The sequence below is a fragment of the Dipodomys ordii genome, unplaced genomic scaffold, assembly GCF_000151885.1.
Source record: "Dipodomys ordii isolate 6190 unplaced genomic scaffold, Dord_2.0 Scaffold7, whole genome shotgun sequence".
Taxonomy (NCBI): domain Eukaryota; kingdom Metazoa; phylum Chordata; class Mammalia; order Rodentia; family Heteromyidae; genus Dipodomys; species Dipodomys ordii.
This window is the reverse complement of record NW_012267223.1, coordinates 4,124,351-4,139,652: the sequence shown is the minus strand read 5'-3', so window position 1 is coordinate 4,139,652 and position 15,302 is coordinate 4,124,351. Positions and strand designations below refer to the sequence as shown.

The 15,302-nt window shown below is 52.4% G+C and overlaps 1 protein-coding gene across 3 annotated transcripts in view; it reads right to left on the bottom strand.

Annotated features, from left to right (window-relative positions):
• Window positions 1-365: 365 nt before the first annotated feature.
• Slc25a19 (solute carrier family 25 (mitochondrial thiamine pyrophosphate carrier), member 19) overlaps window positions 366-15,302 on the bottom strand; it is a 15,308-nt gene continuing 371 nt past the window's right edge. The window contains exons 1-7 of one of the 3 annotated variants that reach the window (XM_013037995.1): window positions 13,168-13,206; window positions 12,890-13,059; window positions 12,534-12,689; window positions 8,331-8,501; window positions 5,015-5,198; window positions 3,834-3,964; window positions 366-1,001 (exon numbers count right to left, since the gene is read on the bottom strand). In XM_013037995.1, coding sequence (XP_012893449.1) covers window positions 819-1,001; window positions 3,834-3,964; window positions 5,015-5,198; window positions 8,331-8,501; window positions 12,534-12,689; window positions 12,890-13,021 — 957 coding nt within the window. In that variant the 5' untranslated portion in view covers window positions 13,022-13,059; window positions 13,168-13,206 and the 3' untranslated portion in view covers window positions 366-818. Of the gene's footprint in view, window positions 1,002-3,833; window positions 3,965-5,014; window positions 5,199-8,330; window positions 8,502-12,533; window positions 12,690-12,889; window positions 13,060-13,167; window positions 13,207-15,302 lie in introns of those variants that run through there. The other 2 variants (XM_013037994.1, XM_013037996.1) reach the window with 2 other exon arrangements.

Genomic DNA, 15,302 nt, shown 5'->3' with positions numbered 1-15,302 from the left:
GGGAAGGTGGCTCAGTGGTAGAGCGCTTGCCTTGCATGCATGAGGCCCTGGGTTCGATTCCTCAGCACCACATAAGCAAAAAGAAAAAAGCCGGAAGTGGCGCTGTGGCTCAAGTGGTAGAGCGCTAGCTGAAGAGCAGAGGGACAGCACTCACAAGCCCATGACTGACAAAAAAGAGAGAGAGAGAGAGAGAAGGCCTGGGTGCCAATGCCTTTGCAGACTCAACCTTCTTGACTTGGGGCTTTGGGAAACCAGTCAGCCTAGGATAAAAGTTGAGCCAGAAGCGTGGGGGGCCCTTCCTTCACGCCGTGTTCAGGGCGGTGGCTCTCAAAGGAAGGTGCGGGAAGAAGGAATGTGCTTGTAGCTTTAATGTCTGTTAAATAAGTTGGGGGGGAGGGAACAGCCCTGGGGGGGAGGGGCACCCTCCTAAGAGAGCCCAGTCCCAGTGCTCTCTCAGCCCTCAAGCTGCGCTTCTGAGCCAGAGCCAGGCGCGTTTCCGTTTCCGGAGGAGGAAGGTATCTCAGAGGAGGCAGGTCTGGCCTGAACAAAGGAGAAGCCACAGCCGCTTGCTCTGTCCCAGCGCTGTCCTGCCCCCAGCCATGGGCTTCGTTTTCCCAGCACTTCCCAAGGAGAAGGCCTTTGCCCTTCTGCTGGGGGTCTCAGCCGGCTGGGTCCAGGCGGCCACCTTCTCGGTGACTCCAGAAAGCTGGCCTAGAGGGCACAGCAGGCTGCAGCCCTCAGAGCCACAGGAGCTCAGCGGGTAACTCTTGTTTCTTTGAGGAGGCAGCCTCCACTGGAGGCCCCTCCTGTCCTCTGAGCTAACTGTCCTCCCTCCGGATACAGTAGAGGAGGTTACAGAAGAACTCGTACCAGAAGAACATGAAGCCTGTGGACAAGGCGGCCTTCAGCAGGCTGGGGGACAGGCCCTTGAAGAAGCCCCGCATGCCTTCATGTTGCATCACCTGCTTGGTACAGTCCAGGAGGCCCTTATAGGTCCGCACCTGGGGAGAAGAAGAAGGTTTAGGAGGGAGGCCAAGATTGAAATAGGGATGCTGGCTAGGAATGTGGCTCAGTGGTAGAGTGCTTCCCTAACATGCATGAAGCCCCGGGTTCCATTCCTCAGTACCACATAAACAGAAAAAGTGGGAAGTGGTACCGTGGGTCAAGTTGTAGAGTGCTAGCCTTGAGCAAAAGAAGCCCAGGGACAGTGCCTAGACCCAAGAGTAGCAGGGGGGGAAATATAGGAATGCATGGGGCTGGGAAAGTGGCTCAGTGGTAGAGTGCTTGCCTTGCATGCATGAGGCCCTGGGTTCGAGTCATCAGCACCACATAAGCAGAAAAAGCTGGAAGTGGCGCTGTTGCTCAAGTGGGAGAACTCTTTCCCACTGAGGCAGGGATTGACCCTGGCTCTGAAAGATCCTGTGACCACTCTGTTTGATCCCCTCCAGTAGCAGATCTGAAAGTGACCACTGCTAGCGCTGGCCTTGAGCTGAAGAGCTGAGGGGCAGCGCCCAGGCCCAGAATTCAGGCCCCATGACTGACCAAAAAAAAAAAGGGGGGGATGCAAGCTGGGCACGGGGCTCATGCTTGTAATCACTCAGCCACTCAGGTGGCTGAGATCAGAGAATAACCGCTCAAAGCCAGCCAGGGCAGAAAAGTCCATGAGACTCTTATCTCCAATAAACTAGCACAAAAGTTAGAAATGGCCAGGTGCTGGTGGCTCACACCTGTAATCCTAGCCACTCAGGAGGCTAAGATTTGAGGATCACCATTCAAAGTCAGCCTGGGCAGGAAAGTCTGTGAGACTCTTATCTCCAATAAACCACTCAGAAAACTGAAAGTGGCGCTGTGGCACAAGTGGTAGAGCGCTCACCTTGAGCTGAAGAGCTGAGGGACAGCGCCCAGGCCCAGAGTTCAGGCCCCGTGACTGACAAAAAAAAAAAAAAAAGCTGGAAATGGAGCTGTGGCTCAAATGGTAGAGTGCTAGACTTGAGCAAAACAGTTTATGGTTAGTGCCCAGGCCCTGATTCAAACCCCAGGAATTTTCTTTTTTTTTCTTTTTTTTTTTTTGGCCATTCCTGGGGCTTGAAGTCAGGACCTGGGCACTGTCCCTGAGCTTCTTTGGCTCAAAGCTAGTACTCTACCACTTGAGCCACAGCACCACTTCTGGCTTTTTTTGTTTATGTGGTACTAAGGAATTGAACCCAGGACTTCATGCATGCTAGGCAAGCACTCTACCACTAAGCCACATTCCCAGGCCCCTCTTTCTCTTTCTCTCTCTCCCTCTCTTCCTCCCTCCCTCTCTCACTCTGCCCCCTTTCTCTCTCCCTCTCCCTCTTTCCCCTCCCTCCCTCCTTTTCTTCCTTTCCTCCCTATCTAGGCTGGCTTTGAACTTCAATTTTCACATCTCAGCTAGGATACAGGCGTGAGCCACTGGAGCCCAGCTCACCCTCATTCTTTCTAGTCTAAGTAGACTAAATTGGGCTGAAGGGAGGGCCTGCCAGTTGGCTGCAGGGCAGAGCACCTTCCCTCTGAGGCAGGGGTTGACCCTGGCTCTGGAAGATCCGGTGACCACTGCTCTCCAGTAGCAGATCTGAAGGTGCCACTGCTAGCTGGCGCCCCACCGTGCCCACCTCTCCTTGGCCTCACTGCCTCCAGGTGACCCCACACACTGGCGCGATGCTAAGGCCCGGCCCTCCCTATGCCCTTCTGCCTTCCCTAATGATGCTGAGGACAGAGTCAAGTCCAAGCTCCAAGACCTGCGTGCTGAGACATTCCACCATCTGGCCGGTACTTCCTCCCTGACAGAGCTCCCACCAGTCTTCTAGAAGCGTCCCCCACCCCCCGCCAAACACAGCGCAGAACTCCATGGGGAGCAGACCCTCCATCCTTTGCCCTGGGCTCTGGGCATGGCTCCCTGTCCAATTACAGTTGTCTCTTCAGAACAAACAGGTAAACACAGAAAGGTTACAGAATCTTGCATTCAGCCGGGTGCCAGTGGCTCACGCCTGTCATCCTAGCTACTCAGCGGGCTGAGATCTGAGGACTGTGGTTCAAAGCCAGCCCGGGCAGGAAAGTCTGTGAGACTCTTTTTTTTTTTTTCTGTGAGACTCTTAACTCCAATAAACCACTCAGAAAACTGGAAGTGGCGCTGTGGATCAAGTGGTAGAGCGTTTGCCTTGAGTTGAAGAGCTGAAGGACAGCGCCCAGGCCCAAAGTTCAAGCTCCCAACAGACAAAAAAAACAAACAAACAAACACAAAAACAAAAAACCAACTCTTGCATTCAGTGAATGCTTTTTTTTCTTTGTTTTTAATTTCAATGCTTTAATCACTGACATATTACTGCTCCTGTCTGTGTGTATGTGGAACCAAGGAATTGAAATCAGGGCCTCATGTATACTAGTTAAGCACTCTACCACTAAGCCACATTTCCTGCCTGAATCCTCTTTTTTTTTTTTTTCCTGTCGGTCATGGGGCCTGAACTGTGGGCCTGGGCATTGTCCCTCAGCTCTTCAGCTCAAGGCTAGCACTCTACCACTTGAGCCACAGCACCACTTCCAGCTTTTTCTGCTTATGTGATGCTGAGGAATAGAACCCAGGGCCTCATGCAGGCAAGGCAAGCACTCTACCACTGAGCCACCTTCCCAGCCCTGAAACCTCATTTTTTGTTAAACGGTACACACACCTGTATTGAGTTATGTAAGGAAATAAAGCTACAGGGGACAAGCCGAGGGGGCCAGGCCAGGGCTGCCCAGGGAAGGAGCTGACTGCCAGTCCCTCCATGAGCCCAGTGAGGGCAAAAGTTGGAGCTGTCTAAATGCCAGTAGCTCACCTGGCCAAAGGAAGATCGGGCGTGCTCGAACCCTCCAACCTGTAGCCGCTTCTTGAAGAGGTCCAGGGGATACGTAAAGGTCTTGCTGATGACTCCAGCTCCACAGCCACAAATCAGGCTTTTGATGGTCCCTGAGCCACAGAAGTGAATGTGAGAGGAATACAAGTGACCCTGGAGGACTTCAAGGTACTCAGGCCTAATCCTGCACTACACTACAGTATCATACAATCACAGCGGGGAATTTAACCTAGGAGCCAGAGCCGGAGAGAGCCACTGGACAAGAGTGATGGCAGGCCTCCCGCTGGCCAGGCCCAACAGCAGGACGAGAGTTTCACTGACCAGTTCCCCCGCTGGAGGCCTAGGGACTCAGCCACTGGACTGGGCTCCAGGCTGGAGAGGGATCCAGGGGTGCCTCCCTGCCCAAGCACAAAGTCACACATAGGTAGGCACAGGTGACTCACGCCTGTAATCCTAGCTACTTAGGAAAGTCAGTGAGAAGTGGCACTGTGGTTCAAAGTGTAGACTGCTAGCTGAGCAAAAGTTGCTCAGGGGACAGCGCCCAGGCCCTAAGTTCAAGCCTCATGACCAAGAAAAAAAAGAGGAAAAAAAAAAAAAGAAAGCCGGGCACTGGTGGCTCACGCCTGTAATCCTAGCTACTCAGGAGGCTGAGATCTGAGGATCACGGTTCAAAGCCAGCCCAGGCAGGAAAAGCCCCTGAGACTCTATCTCTAATAAACCACCAGAAAACCAGACGTGGCACTGTGGCTCAAGAGGTAGAGCGCTTGCCTTGAGCTGAAGAGCTGAGGGACAGCACCCAGGCCCAAGTTCAAGCCCCAGGACTGCCCCCCCCAAAAAAAAAATCCCATGGAATTTCCTACTCAGGCTGGCTTTGAACCAGGATAGTCAAATCTCAGTCTCCTGATAGGATTACAGGCACCAACAATTGGAACCTGGCTCCAAGTTACAAGCTGAACTCCTGACAAAAACTGAACACCAGGACCAATTACTGGGAATGGATTTTGGATACAGCAGGGATGGCTGGGTTTGTGTGCATCCTCAGCCACACTGCAGGGCAAGTTTGGGGAGCGGTGGGGCCTCCGCTCCCGCCATGACCCCTTCTCTCAGGGATACAGAAAGAGGGCCTGGCCTGGGCTGGCCTGGGCTGGGCTGGGCTGGCTTACCCGTCTGGTTTTGGTCAGCAGGGAAGACCCAGTTGTAGGCGTGCTTCAAGGAGCGGTAACAGGAGAACTGGAGCCCGGCATAGGGGAAGATGGCAATCATGGTGGGGGCCAAACCTTTGTAGAAGACCAAGGGGCCCTCAGTCCTGTACATGGTCGACACGGCGTCTCGCAGGGTCTTATAGACCTGGACACACACAGGTGCAACTTGAGCCAGTCCAGTCAAGTCATTTTGACCCGAGATCTGCCCATCACAGCTTCCCTTCACCCCAAACCCGGCTTCCAGGGGCCTAATTTCTCCTGCTAAACAAGTAAACAAAATGCTAGGCTGGGCGCTGGTGGCTCACGCCTGTAATCCTAGCTACTCAAGAGGCTGAGATCTGAGGATCTCCGCTTGACACCAGCCCGGGCCTGTTAGACTTTTTTTTTTTGGTTGGTTGTGGAGCATGAACTCTGAGCCTGGGCACTATCCCTCGGCTCTTCAGCTCAAGGCAAGCACTCTATCACTAGAGCCACAGCACCACTTCTAGCTTTTTCTGCTTATGTGGTGCTGAGGAATCGAACTTAGAGCCTCATGCATGGGAGACAAGCACTCTACCACTGAGCCAACTTCCAGCCCCCGTGAGACTCTTATCTCCAATTAACCACCAGAAAACTGGAAGTAGTGCTGTGGCTCAAAGTAATAGAGCTCTTGCCTTGAGCTGAAGAGCTCAGGGACAGTGTCCAGGCCCAGAGTTCAAGCCTCACAACTGAAAAAAAAAAAAAAGACATCTACTCCACTGTCATTTCCATATGTGTTCACAAAAGCATGGTTCCAAGGAGTCACCGCAGCACCCCAAGGAACAACAGGAGAAAGGGTGTCCAGCTGAGAGGCGAGGATTCCTTAAAGGATGAGTCTTGGCTCCACAAGAACTGTTACACAGGACTGGGGGGGGGGGCAATCTCCCCAGAGGGCAACTAACACAGCAGCCCACACCAGAGCAGATGTCCCGCTTGTCAAACAGATCGTATGGGGTGACTCTGCCCCACAAGGGCACACAGTGATCATCGCCTGGAGGGGTGAGGGGCAGGGATGGTTCGAGAGGGCAGGGTAAGAGGGACTATATACCATTCTTTTTGTGGGGCTTGAACTCAGGGCCTAGGGGCTGTCCCTGAACTCTTCTGCTGAATGCTAGTGCTCTACCACTTGGAGCCACAGCACCACTTTCAGTTTTCTGGTGGTTAATCGGAGATAAGAGTCTCATAGGGACTTTGAACCACAATCCTCAGATTTCAGCCTCCTGAGTAGCTAGGATGTGAGCTACCAGCGCCAGGCTAGATCTGCACTTCTTGCTGCCTGCTTTCTAGAGTTCTGGCAGCCATTCCAAAAGGATTCCACCCTGGGGGCCTCTTTGAAGGTGCCAGGCCCTAAGGGAAGGCCACCAGCAAGAACAAAGATCCTGCCCAGAGCTACCATTTTGCTTTTCAGCTTCTAGAAAGCAAAAGCCAAGAACAAAGACCACTCATGCCTGTAATCCTAGCTACTTAGGAGGCTGAGGTCTGAGGAACACGGTTCAAAGCCAGCCTGGGCAGGAAAGTCCTTCAGACTCATCTCCAATTAACCACCAGAAAACTAGAAGTGGCGCTGTAGCTCAAGTGGTAGAATGCAAGCCTTGAGCTGAAGAGCTCAGGGGCAGCGCCCAGACCCAGAGTTCAGGCCCCATTACTGGAAAAAAAAAACAAACAAACAAAAACAAAGGTATGTTCCCCAAAGGGCATGGGGGGTGCATTTTTTTGTTTTTTTCTTTTGCTGGTCCTGGGGCTTGAACTCAGGGCCTAAGCATTGTTCCTGAGCTTCTGCTGCTCAGTCTCCGTCTGGCTTTTTCTGTGTATTTGGCACTGAGGAATGGAACCCAGGGCTTCATGTGTGCTGTGTAGGCACTCTATCACTAAGCCATATTCCCAGCCCTGTCTCTGAGCTCTTTCGCTTAAGGCTAGCAGCACTTTAAGACACAGCTCCATTTCTGGTTTCTGGTGGTTAATTGGAGATAAGAGTCTCATGGTCTTTTCTGCCCAGGCTGGTTTTGAACCTTGATCCTCAGATCTCAGCATCCTGAGTAATTAGGATTACAACTGTGAGCCACCAGTGCCTGGCTTTTGTTGTTGTTGGTGGTGGTCTGGTCGTGGGGCTTTGAACTCTGGGCCTGGGCACTGTCCCTGTGCTCTTCAACTCAAGGTGAGTGCTCTACCACTTGAACCACTTCTGGTTTTCTAGTGGTTTACTAGAGATAATACAGACTTACCTGCCCAGGCTGGCTTTGAACCCTGGTCCTCAGATCTCAGCCTCCTGAGTAGGATTACAGGCGTGAGCCACCGAGCACCCAGCTCTTTTTGTTTGTTTGTTTAAACCAGTCCTGGGGCTTGAACTCAGGGCCTAAGCATTGTCCCTCAAAGCTAGCACTGGCTCAAAGCTAACACTCTACCACTTGAGCCATAGCACCACTTCTGGCTTTTTCTGTTTATGTGGTGCTAAGCAATGGAACCCAGGGCTTTATGTACACTAAATAAGCACTCTGCCACTAAGCCACATTTCCAGCCCTCTTTGATCTTTTTTTTTTTTTTGGGGGGGGTGGTCATGGAGCTTGAACTCTGGGCCTGGGCGCTGTCCCTTGCTCTTCAGCTCAAGGCGAGCACTTGAGCCACAGCACCACTTCCGGTCTCATGGACTTTCCTGCCAGGGCTGACTTTGAACTGCAATCTTCAGATCTCAGCCTCCTGAGTAGCTAGGATTACAGGCATCAGCCACAGGTACCCAGCTTGTTCATCATTTTTATGGTAAGCATTTTTGTTTTTGAGGGGGGTCCCCCGGTCCTGGGGCTTGAACTGGGAGCCTAGGCCCTGTCTGTGGCTTTAGGGCTCAGGGCTAGTTCCCTAGCACTTGTGGCCTTTAGTGGTTAAGTGGAGATGAGTCTCATGTGGCCTTTCCTGTCCAGGTTGGCTTCCAACTGCAGTCCTTAGATCTCAGCCCCGGGGCACCTAGGATAATAGGCACGAGCCACTGGCACCCAGGCTCTCTCTTTTTTTTTTTTTTTTAATGGTCTTGCTATATAGCCCAGGTTGGTCTAGAACTTACGACCCTCCTGCTTTCCACCTCGTGTGTGCTAGGCTTAAGTGTGTACCACTGAGTCTGGCGGATGCTACTTTTAAATACCTCCACTTGAGGTCAGGGTGGAGATCAGGGTGGAGGTCAAGTCCGGGTTCAATCCCTGGCCCTGTCAGGGAGTCCGACCCCTGCCGGATGACCTTGCTTCCCCGATGCTGTTCCCCCCCCCGCGCTCACCTTGGGCTCGCCCTGGGCGGCGAAGCGCGTGCGCAGCACGTCCACGGGGTGCACGGTGAGCGTGGCGGCGCAGGCGGACAGGCCGCCGCACAGGAAGTGGATGGAGTACTCGTGCGCGCTCAGCTTGTGGGCCTTGTGCACCAGCTCCGTCAGCTGCTCGAACGAGAGGAACTGTAACACGGCACGGCGGCCAGAGAGAGCAGGGCGAGCGTGAGCGCGCATGCAGCCGGACCCCAGCCCACCCCGGGGACGCTGCGCCGGTGCCCGGCAAGCACGGGGCGCTCCGTTCGAACCCCAGGACGCCCAAGGAAAATACAGGGTGTCACCTTTAAGCAGCATGGGGGGCGGGGTGGAGAGTTACACCCGAACCCTCGCTCCTTGGGAGGCTAACATCAGGAGGCCCACGTTTGAGGCAAGACCCCATCTCAACCCACACCCGGAGGCGGTGGCGTGTGCCTGTCATCCCTGCCACAGTGGAAGTATGAGATGGGCAGATGGTGGCCCAGGAGTGGGCCTGGGCAAAAAAACTGAGACCCCCCCCATCTCAAAAACAGCTAGTGCAGAGGAATAGAGAAAGGTAGAGAGGCCTCTGTATTCATTCTTAAGGCTGTTGTTGACTTTGTCATCTCTCTTTCAGTCATATTCAATGTACATCTTATATCTACATAATGAGGGGATGGATGGGTGGGGCTGGAGAAGGACAGGAGTGACACTCATCAAGATGCATTGTGGGAGGGGGAGATGGGAAGGGGAAACAAAGGAGGAGGCAACTATGCTTGATAAGAAATGTACTCATTACCTTGCCCAGGTAATTGTAACCCCTCTGTACAGTTTTTTCACATGGCTCAGTTGGTAGAATGCTAGCCAATGAGCAAAAGCATCAGATACTGAGTTTAAGTTCCAGTCTCTGACCAAAACAACAAAAAAATGCATTGACATAAACACTGACTTATCGGGGGCTGGGAAGGTGGCTCAGTGGTAGAGTGCTTGCCTTGCATGCATGAGGCCCTGGGTTCGATTCCTCAGCACCACATAAACAGAAAAAGCCGGAAGTGGCGCTGTGGCTCAAGTGGTAGAGCTCTAGCCTTGAGCTGAAGAGCTGAGGGACAGCCCCCAGGCCCAGAGTTCTGGCCCCACAACTGACAAAAAAATAAAATGATAATAATAATGATAAAGAAAAAGAAGAAAGTCTATAGAGCAGGTTGGAGTGGCTTGCTTGCCTAGCAAGTACCACACACAAAAAAAGCCAGCCAGGCCCTAGCAGCGCGGGCCTACTGAGGAGGCTGGAATCTGGGGACTATAGCAGAAATATCTGTGCAACTCTTATCATCCCTAGCTTTTTCTGCTGAAATGGAGGTCTCGTGAACTTTTGTATCCAGGCTGCGCTACAACTACAATTTTCCCCATCTAAACCTTCCAAGTAGCTAGGATTAGGCAGGCAGGAGTCACTATGCCCAGTTGTTTTTTTTGTTGTTGTTGTTTTGTAGTGTAAATGATAGGAAAATTTATTAGAAAGGACTTGTGTTGCTTTTTTTCCTCCCTTGGTCATGGGGCTTGAACTCAGGACCTGGGTGACATCCCTGAGCTTTTCTGCTCAAGGCTAATCCTCTACCACTTTAAGCCACAGCTTCACTTCTGGTTTTCTGGTGGTTAATTGGAGATGAGTCTCATGGACTTGCCTGCCCAGGCTGGCTTTGAACCCTGATCCTCAAATCTCAGCCTCCTGAGTAGCTAAGATGACAGGTGTGAGCCACCGGCACCTGGCTTGTTTTGCCTTTTGAGACAGTGTTTCACTCTGTAGCAGCCTAGGCTGGTCTTGAACTTGACATACTAGTATTTCAGCCTCCCTATTGCTGGGATTACAGGCATGCACCACAACTGGCTTAAGAGAAAATTTTCTATCAGAAAACTGCTTTCATTCACTTACCTTTCTGAGAACTGGGGAAAGACAGCCACTGGTGAGGCTGAGACCCCAGAGCCCCGCAGGCCATGCACTGGGAGAACTAGCCTCCTCTGGCTCCTCCTCAGGGACCACGTTACATGTGGAAGGCCTGCACTCAGACCCTTCCCAGCCCGAAAGGGTAGGGCTCCTGAACTTCATCACCCCGCTGGGGTATCTCAGTATACCAGGGGAGGGAGGATGGGGGAGGGGGGCAGAGGTCCGTCCTCTCCTCCCACATTTGACTCCAACAATGGCTGTGTTGTTCTCAGGGCAGCAGCCAAGGCTGACTCTAGCACAAGCTGCCAGGGGATCCTGTTTCTGCCTTAAAAATAAAATAAAAGCCGCCCAGTGGCTCACGCCTGTCATCCTAGCTACTCAGGAAGCTGAGATCTGAGGATCTCGGGTCAAAGCCAATCCTGGGCAGGAAAAGCCCTGAGAATCTTATCCCCAATAAACCACAAAACCGGAAGTGGTGCTGTGGCTCAAGTGGTAGAGTGCTCACCTTGAGCTGAAGAGCTGAGGGACAGCACCCAGGCCCAGAGTTCAGGCCCCATGACTGACAAAAAAAAAAAACAAAAATTAGGTGTGTGTGTGTGTGTGTGTGTGTGTGTGTGTGTGTGTGTGCGCGCGTGCGTGTGTGTGTGTGTGTGTGTGTGTGTGTGCAGGCTCTCGGCTTGAATGCAGGGCCTAGGTACTGTCCTGAAATGCTTTTGCTCAAGGTGAGTGCTCTACCACTTGGGCCACAGTTCTATATCCAGTTTTTTCTTTTTTCCTTTTTGCTGGTCGTGGGGCTTGAACTCAGGGCCTAGGTTCTGTCCTTGAGCTCTTTCACTCAAGACTAGCCATGGTCTACCACTTTGAGCCAAAGCACCACTTAGGATTTTTGAGTGGTTAATCGGAGCTAAGAATCTCTGCCCAGGCTGGCTTTGAACTGCTTGCTGATCCTCAGATCTCAGCCTCTTGAGTTACTAGAATACAGGCACGAGCCACCAGTCAGTACCTGGCCTTCCAGCTTTTTCTGAATTGTTTATTAGAGATGAGTCTCACAGACTTTCCTGCTCAGTTTGGCTGAGCCACCTTCCCAGCCCCCTTCTGGGGCTTTTTGCTGAGTAATTGCAGATAAGAGTCTCACAGACTTGGGCTGGGAAGGTGGCTCAGTGGTAGAGCACTTGCCTTGCATGCTCGAGGCCCTGGGTTCGATTCCTCAGCACCACATAAGAAAAAAGCCAGAAGTGGCGCTGTGGCTCAAGTGGTAGAGCGCTAGCCTTGAGCTGAAGAGCTGAGGGACAGCGCCCAGGCCCAGAGTTCAGGCTCCACGACCGGACCCAAAAAAAAAAAAAAAAAAAGTCTCACAGACTTTCCTGCCTGGGCTGACTTTAAACAGGTAGGTGGATCCTCAGCTCTCAAGCTCTTGAGTTGCTAGGATTACAGGTGTGAGCCACCAGCACCCCACTGGATTCAGCTACATTTTGCCATGCTAGGGAGCAAACCCAGCACCTCACATCTATCTGCATGCTAAGTTCCCACTCTACCATTGAGCTACCATTGAGCTACCTGCCTTGTATCTTTGCTAATTTTTCATTTATGACTGGCTGTGTCTCTTCTGCAAAAGTGGATCAACAACAGAACTTACCTCAAAGGACTGCTGGGAGATCAGGCAGGGGAAGAGCTTGAAATAGGGGTGTGGCCCATAGTCTGCGCTGTGTGAGGGCTGGCATTTACATACACAGCCTCATGTGCCAGGAAACATGGCAGAAAGGCCATGAGATACACAGGCAGTCAGCAAAAGGAATGAATGACCAGAAGTAAGAGGCTTCAGTGGCAATCCCAGCCCCACTGTGCACAGGCCTAAGGCCTCTGCACCAAGCTGACATCTTGGTAATCCCTGGTCCACCTTCTCAGTGCAGCTATGAATTCAAATGATGCACATGGCTGATGGTACTATTTCAAATAATGTAAGGCCTCAGTATTGCCCTTTGCCAAGCCAGTGAGGACATAGTGTCAAGCTGGTCTCCTGGGTACAAAACCTGCGTCACCAGGATGGCCAGTGGGGACATGGGAGGGAGCGTGTCTAAGTTAAGGCTCAGCCTGATGACGTCTTCAAATAGCCAGGCAGGCTTTTCCATTCAGGCAAGCAGGCAGGGTGGGCACCGCCACTCCCTGCCACCAAAGGCAGTGCTCCTGCTTGTCTGGCCCTCCCTCAGGCCCCTCCACTGTGTAATATGGCCCCAGGGGGCCAGGCCGGGTCCCCTGCCACCTACTTGGACTGCTCCATAGCCTATGGAGAGAAACTGGGCTGGAATGTGTCCTTTCCAGAAGGCTGCTAGGCCCTCCTCCTGGAAGATCTGCCTGCAGGCCTGGAGGATGCCATAGTATTTTGCGTTGGGGTCAGTTCGACACAGGCGCTCCACCTGAAGCTAGGGATCAAAGGTGGAAAGGTCAGGATGGAAAGGTCAGGAGGGGGTCAGCAGGAGTGAGAAGGGACATTTCAGGACAGGCAGCGTGTGCGTCAACACTTTGCTCTCACAGAATGGCAAGTGTGAGGACCTGCTTTTGCAAGAAAGACTCAACCGGTCTTCCAGCCCATGACACGGAAAATGAGGGGGGAAAGCGGTACCTGGAAACGGATCTTGATGACGTCCAAGGGGCTGATCAGCGCCCGAGTGACAAATCCAGACACAGACCCTGCCACCGCCACCTCCAACTTGGAGTTATTTCTGACATCTGCTTTGGGGTCATAGCCGACCATCCCTGCCTCCGGCCCATCCAATGTCCATCAGTTTGGAGCTAAACGTAAGAGACATGGAGTAAACACACACCAGGGTCCCCAGGGGCTCGGCTCAGACCTCACCTCCCCACAGCCCTCCCTGCCCCACAGCCTCCATCATCACTGACCTTAATTCTCTTTAGTTTATTTTTGTGCCAGTATTGCAGCTTGAACTCAGGGCCTGGGCGTTGTCCCTTAGCTTTGGGGCTCAAGGCTAGCACTCTACCGCTGAAGCTACAGCTCTACCTCCGGCTTCTTGGTTGTTAAGTGGAGATGAGTCTCATGGACTTAGCTGAGGGCTGGTGGCTCACAACTGTAATCCTAGTTAGACAGGAGGCTGAGATCTGATGATGGAGGTTCCAAGCCAGTCCAGGTAGACAAATCCACCAGGCCCTTATCTCCAGTGAACTAGCAAAAAGCCAAAAGTGGAGGTGTAGCTTAAGAGGTACAGTGTTAACTTTCAGTAAAAAAGCTAAGCAAGAATACAGGGCCCTGAGTTCAAGCCCCAGTACAAACACAAAACAGTGCTAAATAAATAAATGGAGGAATAAAATACACAAAGTGATGTGAATATTATGTAGCCATTACAAAAATGACCTCATGCTACAAATACATACAAAGAGCCTCAGGATAGAGCAAACATAAAAAAGCAGATTTTAGGGCCAGGCATGGTGGTGCAGGTCTGTAATCCCATGGCCTAGGAGGCTGAAGCAAGAAGATAGAGAATTTCAGGCCAAGGGGGTGGGAAGGTGGCTCAGTGGTAGAGCGCTTGCCTTGCATGCCTGAGGCCCTGGGTTCGATTCCTCAGCACCACATAAGCAAAAAGAAAAAAGCCGGAAGTGGCTCTGTGGCTCAAGTGGTAGAGCGCTAGCCTTGAGCTGAAGAGCTGAGGGACAGCGCCCAGGCCCAGAGTTCAGACCCCACGACCGGACCCCCCCCAAAAAAAAAAAAGAATCGAGAATTTCAGGCCAAGTCTTCTGGCCTGGGCTTCATAGCAAGACCTTGTATCAAAACAAAACAACAAACACCATAACAGTAGGCTGACGGTTATACTAGGCATATTGTAGAATTCCCCTTTTGTAAAAGCCAACCTACAAAATGCTTCATAAAGTTGCATAGAAACAGCCAACAACAACAACAGCACACACAGAGGAAGACAGAAAGTTACTACTGGGCTAAGGAAAAGAGAGGGCAGGCAGGTCTCCCTTTATACATTTCTAAATTGTTTTCACTTGCTTGGATTCACACACACACACACACACACACACACACGACTAAGAGATGTGATAAAGGTCAAGTGGTAAATCCCAAGAACTGCAAAAAGAGATGGGGGAAAAAAAAACTAAACTAAAACTACATATAAAATGATTTTAGAAGGCTCCTCAGAATTCCCCTATTACTGGAATTCTTAGGGCCACAGGGAGAGGTCACTACCTGCACAGTGACATCTACTCCATCCCTCATTCTTTTCCCCCATTCACCCTGAAGCCCCTCTCGGGCACCTGTGAGAAGTAATTGAAACCCGCGATGAGGGGCTAAGCCCCTCCCAGGGTAACCAGCGGACTGGCTCCCTGGAGGAGTAAGTATCAAGTTTCCTGCAGGGCAGAGCCCGCTGAGCAGCAGGTGTCCCGGCCCAGCTTTGGGAGCAGCAGAGAAGGTCTCAGTCTCTTTCCTCCCAGCGGAAGCCGAGTCCATTACTGCACCGTTCACCCAGAGGGAGGGTGGCGGAGAGGCTGGGTGTGAATGCCATAAATATGCAGTTCTGCATCGCTAGACACAACCTTAGACCTCAGATCGAGAAGCCTGAGTTCAACCCAGCATGGTGGCACAAGCCTGCAACCCCAGCATTTAGGAGGCTGAGGCGGGAGGAACAGGAGTTCGAGGTCAGCGCAGTCTACACTGAGATTCTGTCTCAAAACCAAAATCTTGTACCCCGGTTAATACCCAAATACCTAAACCGATCACGTACACCACCAAACATCGTTCCACGCGGACCCGGAGCTGGTGTGAGTGGCGGGGTGCACGGGACCGTCTGCCCCAGGGCTGGGCACACAGGTGCCATCGGCGGGTGCCCGAGCGCCCAGGTGGGCGGCCAGGGGCGCGGCGGCGGTCCCGGCGTGGACACACGGGCGTCCAGTGCCGGGGGGTGCGCAGATAAGAGTCTCACAGACTTGGGCTGGGAAGGTGGCTCAGTGGTAGAGCACTTGCCTTGCATGCCTGAGGCCCTGGGTTCGATTCCTCAGCACCACATAAGCAAAAAGAA